This window comes from Sebastes umbrosus, chromosome 13 (assembly GCF_015220745.1).
Source record: "Sebastes umbrosus isolate fSebUmb1 chromosome 13, fSebUmb1.pri, whole genome shotgun sequence".
Taxonomy (NCBI): domain Eukaryota; kingdom Metazoa; phylum Chordata; class Actinopteri; order Perciformes; family Sebastidae; genus Sebastes; species Sebastes umbrosus.
In genome coordinates, this window is record NC_051281.1 from 23743835 (window position 1) to 23753802 (window position 9968).

The 9968-nt window shown below is 40.9% G+C and overlaps 1 protein-coding gene across 1 annotated transcript; it reads left to right on the plus strand.

Annotated features, from left to right (window-relative positions):
• Nucleotides 1-551: 551 nt before the first annotated feature.
• On the plus strand, nucleotides 552-6987 carry fzd5 (frizzled class receptor 5). Its single transcript, XM_037788833.1, has one exon. The coding sequence runs from the start codon at nucleotides 2921-2923 to the stop codon at nucleotides 4643-4645; it is 1725 nt and encodes a 574-aa protein (XP_037644761.1). The 5' UTR covers nucleotides 552-2920; the 3' UTR covers nucleotides 4646-6987.
• The last annotated feature ends 2981 nt before the right edge of the window (nucleotides 6988-9968 follow it).

The following is a 9968-nucleotide window of genomic DNA, read 5'->3' on the forward strand; positions in this document are numbered from 1 at the left end:
CTAAATAAAAAGTCTCTGAAAACATTTGAGCAATGAAATGGAAGAAGGAAGAAGAAGACGATGAAGAACTTAGGTCCTCTTTACCTCGGTAAAACAAAACAAAAAGGGTTTGAAAATACAGAATGCAGTCTATAAATAAATGGCTAATCATAAGAACTAAGCCTGCTATGAGTGTGCTTTGTTTTATGTCTGTTGTATGTGTTTGCATTAAATATGTCGGTCCATCGTGTCCTGTCGCCGGTCTTCAGTGTAATCAGAGCAAACAGGAAATGACAGACCGTCTGCGGATGTCAATGACAAACTGAGATTAGAAATCTGTCAAGAAGTCTGGGACATGTGTATGTGAACAAACATGTGCATATTCCTCTATACATACACCTGGCCATGTATCGTGATACTTAAAGGACAAATTTAAAGATGAAACTGAAATCGGTCGTCATGGGAACACAGGAGCAATAAGACAGAAAACTTTGTTTGAGACAAACAGATTATTTAAAATTAACAAACTGGATGAAAAATTAAGAACTACAGCGCACAAAGGAAATGAGCAATGAGAAAAAGAACATTCAAGACACGAAAAATTAACCAAGACTATTAAAAACAGCCTGCAGTCTGAGAAAAGTTGAAAAATAGGATGAATTATTTAAAAAAGCCATAGAATATACCGGTCACTATTAAAACAACTATTGTTTTATGTGTGTGTGTGTGTGTGTGTGTGTGTGGTCTGGGTGTCAGTGGGTGGAGAGACCTCATCAATCATCTGATGCCTTCAAGTTCTCCTGGTAAACTCCTACCTCCTAATGCAGGAAGTCATAAATACAACTCACTGATGCGTTCAGGTGCTGTTGGTGGGAGACAACATGGACTGTGTCAAAAGTAGTTTTTAGACATCAGGCTTCACTGGGCTGCAGAATAAAGAGGAAAGAAACAAGTCAGGAAGTTCACCTTTAATTAATTCAACCTGTGGGGATTGACAAATTACAAATCCAGATTAGGACTGAGATTTTTCAGATTATTCTGGAGATCAGAAGTTGAATTGAATTAATGTGTTACAAAGTAGTCCGATCTTTAACATAAGTAAAAGTAATAAATACCACATTAAAAAAAAATACTCAAATTAATTCCTGTTTATGGGCTATTATTGGATTGTCATTGGTAATAAATAGCATTTTAATGTTGTAGATTGATGTGGTGGAATTTATTTTAACTATAGACATCTGAAATCTGGTGTTGAAACAATTTGTTGATTAATTGATTAGTCAAATTGCAGAAAATCAATAGCAAAAAAGTTTAATAATTGACTAATTGTGTAAGTTGTTTATTAAGAAAACTGTCAATAAAACATAAGACAACATAGAAACATAAAATGTAAATACTGAAGTACAAGTACCTCAAAATTGTATGCCTATGTACGTCTATGTAGTACATTAGTTAAGCTACTTTTCTTCAGAATTAGCCTACAAGGACATTTGAAATAAATAAATCACTTCAGTTGAACTATATAAAATTATATTGTTATTTTTTCTATTCATAATTTAGTTTTTTCTTAAGATAGCTTTAATTTTCCTCATTTTGTTATTTTATTCAAAATTATTTGATTTTTCGCTTCATTATATCTATAATTGCAGTCCTAATGTATTTTGTCTTTGACTTATATAAAGCACTTCACACAAAAACGTGCTTATTTATTGTCTTAACAAATCAAAATTAAACACCGAGTAAAAAAATATGTGGTCAGACATTTATAATGTCTCTTCTTTCATCTCAGAACTGTTTTGGTTTGTTGTTATAAATCAAACTATCACTTTTGAGCAACTTATGACCCTCACCGTTAACCTTGGTTATATTTTTGCCATTGTGCATATTTAGATTTATATGTTTGTTGATTTTTTTATTTATTGTCCACTTGTTGGTATGATCATTCTTTTTCTTTATTTTTCTTTATATTCTATATGTTCGAAATAAATTTTGAAATGAAAAATGAAATAAAATGGAGTTTACAGAACTGACAGTTTGTTACACAGAAAATCTGCATTTTTTTCTCTTCAAATCTCTTCCTTTGAAATCTCTTCTGTGCAGCTCCAGGTATCGAATCGTGACATTTCCTGACGCCCCTGAACGCATCACCAGGAGTGCCCCTGTGTGTGTGTGTGATGAGGAGCTGCTGCAGCTCCAGACGGACTTTATTCCGTCCTGCTTCTCAGAGCAGCCTGCAGCCGCACTTCATAACACCGGACAAGTTTCTCCTCTGAAGGACGATTCGGATTACTCTTGGGTTTTTATTTTGTTTCTTCTTTTAGAGGCAGCAGAGATGGCACCTGTGAAACTTTGAAAAAGAAAAGAAAAATGTGCCTGAAAGCTGTTTTTACATTTTACTGAGGGAATAAACGTCAAGTGGATTTTACGCACCGGGACGCAGAGAGACTGGAGACTTTTTATGCTCACTTTAAACCTTAATTTAACATTTCCCTGGACAGCTTTACGCCTTTTTTTTTTTTTTTTTTACCAACTGTGAGTCTCATAATGCGACTTTTTCTGTCGTTTGCAACCAGGGCTGGTGAAAATGTTACAAGGTCGTTAAATTTATTGGATCGTGACCAGCAGGAGATGAACTTTCTCCGTAATGATTGAGAGAGCTCTGGTGAATGATTGACAGCAGAGGGAGGCTCGGCCTGGTGCTCTGTGGACCTTTATATGGACCAACTGGATTTACCAGCCTGGAGTTCAACTTGTTTCTGTTTTTAATCATTAAGAGGCTGAAAGGAGCAGAATGAAACTCTGGTCCTGGTCTATCCAGCAGAAGAAGAACAATCATCCAGGTTTCTGAGATGAACTGAAATCTGCTTCACCCCTTCTCTATTACTATTTTCATTTTGTCTTGTTTTAATGACTTTAAATTAATAATAAATAAAAAAAAAAAATGGCATCTATGTTGAGGCCCCTGGTGCTGCTGCTGGTGCTGCTGTTCCGGTGTCCTGGTCTCACGTTAGGAGCCTCCAAGGATCTGGTGTGTGAGCCCATAACTGTGCCCATGTGCAGGGGCATCGGCTACAACCTAACCTACATGCCCAATCAGTTCAACCACGACACCCAGGAGGAGGTTGGGCTGGAGGTGCACCAGTTCTGGCCCCTGGTCCGGATCCGCTGTTCTCCAGACCTGCTCTTCTTCCTGTGCAGCATGTACACCCCGATCTGCCTGCCGGACTACCGGAAGCCGCTGCCACCCTGCCGGTCCGTATGCGAACGGGCCAAACGAGGCTGCTCCCCTCTGATGAGCCAGTACGGCTTCGAGTGGCCCGAGAGGATGAGCTGCGAGCAGCTGCCTCAGCTTGGCGACGAGACCCTGTGCATGGACCAGAACAGTAGCGAGACCACCACCCTGGCTCCACCTTTCCCCAAGCCCACCCCTAAAGGCCGGACCAGACCCCCTATCCCCCCGCAGTGTGATAGGGAGTGTCGCTGTCGAGACCCCCTCGTCCCCATCAAGAGGGAGTCCCACGCTCTGTACGGCCAGGTCCAGACCGGACCCCTACCCAACTGCGCCCAGCCCTGCCACCAACCCTACTTCTCGGCCGACGAACGCGCCTTCACCACCTTCTGGGTGGGACTCTGGTCGGTGTTGTGCTTCGTCTCTACCTTGACCACCGTCGCCACCTTCCTCATTGACATGGAACGCTTCAAGTACCCGGAGAGGCCCATCATCTTCCTGGCTGCTTGCTACCTCTTCGTGTCTTTGGGTTACATCATCCGTCTGGTGGCAGGTCACGAGCGAGTGGCGTGTGGCGCCAGCAGCAGCATCGGTGGTGACCAGCTGCACATCCTCTACGACACCACCGGCCCAGCTCTCTGCACCCTCGTCTTCTTGTTGGTGTATTTCTTTGGCATGGCCAGCTCCATCTGGTGGGTGGTGCTGTCCTTCACCTGGTTTCTGGCCGCGGGAATGAAGTGGGGCAGCGAGGCCATCGCGGGATACTCTCAATACTTCCACCTCGCCGCCTGGCTCATCCCCAGCGTCAAGACCATCGTCGTCCTGGCTCTCAGCTCTGTGGATGGGGACCCCGTGGCTGGAATCTGCTACGTGGGGAACCAGAGTCTGGAGAATCTGAGGGGATTCGTACTCGCACCTCTTGTGGTTTACCTCTTCACCGGCTCACTTTTCTTACTCGCCGGCTTCGTTTCTCTCTTCCGCATCCGGAGCATCATCAAGCAAGGCGGCACCAAAACGGACAAACTGGAGCGGCTGATGATCCGCATCGGGCTCTTCACGGTGCTGTACACCGTCCCCGCCACCATCGTGGTGGCCTGCCTGGTCTATGAGCAGCACTACCGGCCCAGCTGGGAGCGAGCCCTGGCCTGCTCCTGCCCGTCAGAGCGCCAGCGCTCGGGCGTGGGCCCCGACTACGCCGTATTCATGCTTAAGTACTTGATGTGCTTAGTGGTGGGCATCACCTCAGGAGTCTGGATTTGGTCAGGAAAAACCCTAGAGTCCTGGAGGAGGTTTGTGGCTCGATGCTGCCCCTGCTGGCCGCAGAAAGCCACCGCTCCACCCTCCATGTACAGTGAGGCCAGTACTGCTTTAACTGGACATACTGGAACTGGGCTGACATCAGGGATCTACCATAAAGCTGCTCCGTCGCATATATGAACTGACTGGCACAGTTTAAGAGTCACCTCTCTGGATACTCTGCATCAGAAACTCAAGTATCCAAACACCCAGAAAGTGAGTGTGGACAAACATCTGCAGGACTGTGTGCTTGTGCATCATTGTCTTCTGAATTTCAGCTCTCACAAAAACTACACGATTGTGACAATATGAATCACAATGAACCAAACGACTCCGCGTAAAAAGGGAAAAAAATAAAATCAACCTGGATAATAGCAACACAGAATATTTAAAAGAGAGTCTGACTTTTGTGAAAAGTGACTCCAACAATTGAAACTGCTTTTTGAAATGGTCAAGATGAAACAGCTGACCAAGACATTTACTAAAAACAATCTTCAGAGTTTCATGGATCCATGATGGAATCACTCGTGCTTCTTCTTATCTGCTTATCCTGAGCGCTGAGAGAGAAAACCATATTTATTTATGTATATAATGTATAAATCTGCTGTAAAAAAAAATAGGTGTATAATGTGATATGTTTAGTTTTAACCAACCAATGCCACTGCCACAAGCTAAGTGTAAAACACCAGAGAAACAAATCGTGTTTGATTTGAATTGTATAAACGTGTACATAAATGTGCAGTCTCATGTTAATGTTTGAGTGTGACATCTGGTGTGTTTTGTATGATTACAAACCGAAACAGTGCTGAGAATCTGTCTGTCTTTGTTTAGGTTTTATCAGTCTTGGGAGTCATCTGGGAATCAAACAAAAAAGGAATTTAGTCTTTATATTGGACACCGTTGTGACCTCTAAGCTGTTGTTGGTTTGTTTCTGAACTAGTTTTGGTCATGTTGTGTGAACTACCAGGTAGCGATCAGGTTAAAGCTGACGGAAGAAACTGACCTTGGCCTCTACCCCCATCTGCTGGTTGACAGTGGAGCTGCTCACTTTATGTTCTCCACATCTCCCTAACAGATCACCATTAGACTACAGACCCTTAGTAGAATAAGATTTTGTTCTAAATCTCTGTTAAAAGGTAGGACTTACAGCTAAATAGTGGTTTCAATGAAATCTACTATTGGAAAAGTTATTTATTCTTAATTCTTTATGATTTCTGTTGTGACAATTCTGCTGTGGACTCCCTTATACCAACTCAAGGACCTCTAAAAGGTCCCTGGACCTTACTTTGACAACCATAGCTCTACTTTTCTAGTGATTTCATGCCATGGACTCTGAACCGATAGATGTAGGGGTCAAAGACTGTAGATTTTTTAAGAAATAATTCGTTGATCCACAGAAAACTAACCACCGACAGGTTTGATAATTGACTAATTATTAAGTAATTTAAAGCATAAATGCCAAAAATATGTATTGTTAGCTTCTCAAATGCAAGCCATTGCCGTTTTTCTCAGTTTTATAAACACTCTAAACTGAATATCTGTGAGGTTTGCACTGTTGGTTGGCGAAAACAAGCAATTTGAAGACGTCCCCATGGTGACGTTGCATTTCCACAAGCAATACAAAAATCAGCAGATTAATTGATAATGAAAATGATCATTAGTTGCAGCTCCATTTATTGTGTAGTAGTGGTGAAAGTCAAACATATTATTTTTACACATTATGTCGCTTTTTATTTTTTATAGAAGAAGAAACAATATTTGACAGCACCACCGTCTAAAACATGGTGGTGAAGGGTGGCTGTAGCTCAGTGGGTTGAGTGGGTCGTCATTTAACCACAAGGTTGGCGGTTCGGTCCACGGCTCCTACTGTCTGCATTTTGAAGTGTCCTTGAGTGAGACACTGACCCCCAAGTTGCTCCCCAGGCACTTCACAGCAGCCCACTACCCTAAATACTTAGGATGGGTTAAACGCAGTAGTCAAATTTCATTTATGGACCTAGGTATATGACGATTGCCATAAAAGTTTAAGTTTTTTGCTGCTTTTCGATGATCTAAAAAACAAGTTCAATATTTGAGGGTTTAGTTTGGGCTGTTGGTTTGACAAAATAAGCACTTTTACAAGTCTATTTTGAACATTTGTCATTATTTTTGACTATTTATAGCATAAACTAGGGCTGAAAGATTTTGAAATAATATGTAATTGTGATTATTTTTGACTGATGTTGCAATTGCGATACGATTTGCGATATTAGAGGGAATCATAATTTTTACTACTTTTGAGAACCACCTTTTTATAGGTGCACCATATTTTTCTTGCAAGCCTATCAGAGCAGACTGGGCTTTATCGGGAGGGGGGGTCTTAAAGGGACAGGAGCTAAAACGGAGCGTTTTAGACGGAGGGTGAATACAGGCATATTCAGACAGACAATATGAGAAAAATAATGTGTTTTTTTTAACATTAAAGCAAGTAAACATGTTCTAGTAGAAACCCAAAATACAAGCATGAACCTAGAAATGAGCATGATATGTCCCCTTTAAGTCTGTAGAATATGATGTGTAGGTCAGGACATCTCTGCAGCACAACAATATTTAATTTAAAATGATACACATTTCATCTTTAACAAATATTGCGTATTTCGATAAATTTTCAATTAATTGTGCAGCTCAAGCACTTTTGGAAGATGCTGCTTTTCATCACATCTGACAATATTTACACTATTTACTACTAACCATTACGTAAAAAGTTGTATGTAACAACATTCTGCAGAACAAAATCTTAGCAGGGATCTGTGGTCTAATGTGGATTATCTGTTTTAGGAGCCTCCTGTCTCCTGTCAGAGGTTTCTTTTCCAAGTTCAAGAGTACAAACGGTCTTAACGTAATCCCGAAACTGAAAGAAACAAACTACAAAAAGGAAAGCTGTCTCACAGAGTTCAGTGCAAAAAAATCTAATCTGAAGACAGAATGTGTATTAAATGTCTGCGATTTGGTGAAAACGAAGCACATTTATTGTTTTCTGCTGTGATGGTCTGTGATATTTTCATTCAATGCTGTTGGCCAACTGTGTTGTTTAGACTACTGTGTACATGCTAGGTGATATCTCTAATTTATTAGCCTGATTTGCGTGAGTGTATGTGATTGCACGAGTGATGACGAATGCCAGTAAGTGTTGGTAAAAACTGACATTTAGGGTTCTTTTGTGTGTCAGTCTGTTTTCATATTGATAGAGTTCCTCAAAGGATATAAAAAAATATTGTAGATTTTGATTCATATTGTGGAATTAAAACTGAGTTGATCTCGAGTTTGGTGCACGTCTTATGTACGTCTGTGTTTTTCTGTATATTTGGTGTAACATGTTGACTTACTTCACTGAGGTTTCTAGACTTGAAACAAGTTTTTTGTTCTCATATCAATGGTTCAAGTGCGCAAGAATAAGGATGTGTATAATATTTGTTAAATAACTTGATTTAAAAGTTGAATTTGAGGACAAATTTAGCTTCAGTTATAATTGTCATACTGTGAAAGTTTAAGTGGCCTTAACATGACAAACAATTAAAATGTATGGAAATCAATTACAATATCCCGTAGCAGTGCATTAAAGGGACTATTTGTAACTTTCAGAAATGCTTGTCAACAGCAACACTGTTAAGTCAACGAAAGTCAGCGTCGGGGCTCGCGCTTGCTCGCTCTAAATAGACATGAACGAGAATCGCTCAAAACAGTGAGGCGACACACGTCAGCTAAAACCACAATATCACTCTATATTTCACCTGCTTGGCAGTAATGTTAGCTGACCAGACGGAGGTCTCTCCATGAATCAATGCTGATCCTAGTGTTGGCTTTTCCTGCCTCAGCCTCCGGGGCTGAAGCAGGAAAAGCGGGTCGGTGCTGGGGCTGAAGCAGGAAGAGAAACGTTATCGTCTCCCGACTGCGCCCGCAGGGAGACACCGGCACACACTCGGAGACGTTTCTCGCTGGAGACACGGAAAACCTCTGTTGGTCTGGAGGAGATGCAGCATTTATTTTTGCAAAAACGTCCACTGTACATCCACTAGATATTCTCAGAGCTACTGACTCTCCTGCAGTGTGTAGTGAGCGCGCATGCACGTGTAGAGGTGGAGCGAGACAGCGAGAACGCGCGCGGTATGTGAGTGAAGGCAAGCAGGCAGAGGAGCGGTCTGAACAGCGTAGCCATACGCGAGCGCGCATGGGATCCCGACACGGTAGACTTATACGTGTAAAAAGTTACAAACAGTCCCTTTAAGAGGAACTGAAAAACGTTTTTTTTTTTTTTTTAAATCAACAAAGTCTTACTCACTGGCTCCTGTTTTCTTCAAACATGTTGCTGCTTTCTGCATGCGGTGTCATACTGGTGGTCGCTTGCTTGTAGCACTGTCCTCCGTCTTTAAACCAGTCTGACAGGACTTCTCTCTACGGACGTCATAGACCAGAATACAATGCAACAACGAAACACTCATTCACTAACACCAACTCTATAATAAGTAGTAAATTTAGATTTTGAACACTAAAGAATCATCATCACTGACGGACGAAAATTTGAGTTGTTTAGTTGTTTTTTTTTTTTCAAATAAAGTAGTTATGGACACCTGGACCACCAGAATTCAGACACTCAAATGAAATACGAAAAAGCAATAAACATGCTCCACTAGGTTGCAAATAGCGAATGATTTCAGATACAGCCATCACATGCAGAGTGATTGTTTTTTAAGCTAAGAGTGGGCGATAAAAATAGATAAAAACCCTTTATCACATAGTGTATGTAACTTTATCACTATGTCGATACATATTGTGATCTGGTACATTTTCTTTGGGAATAAAAACGATCAAAGACTACTTATTAATAGAACAGATAGGCACGCCTGTTTTTGGCAAATCTTGCTAATTAAATACTTTCCAAATCATGGTACAAATCACATTGATGCAAAAATCATTTAAAAATCAAACACTGTCACACAGCTCTGCAGCAGCACTAGAACTTCAAAGAGTTTCTGAATGCAGTATTGGATTGATTAAAACAACTGTTCATCTCTAACTTATAATATTAATACATTAGCTGTATAATAATGAAGTTACACATAGACAAGCTTTACAAAAAACAGCTGCTTTTGTAGGGTTTTAAACAGTGATTGAAACTTATTTGACATTGAAGAAATCTTAACCTCTTTCTTCTGTAATGTCATTAAAAACTAAGGGAGTACTAAACCATTAATTGGCTCAGGACACAAACATGTCACATACATAGTCGGATGACGGACGCTACAAACTCAAAGTGAATGTGTCTGCTCCATACGGAGTCCCGGCTCAGAGTAGCAGGTGTCATATTTCACACACATGGGACGAGACGATGGTGGAGGATTTGGCATCGAAGCAAAAAGCAAAAGCGCCTATTTGGCAATATTTCAGATTTAAACCCAATGCTAATAAGGAACTATAACGTTAATGA

Excerpts from the sequence above, each read along its gene's own strand:
- fzd5 (XM_037788833.1), top strand. The coding sequence starts at position 2,921 with ATGGCATCTATGTTGAGGCCCCTGGTGCTGCTGCTGGTGCTGCTGTTC.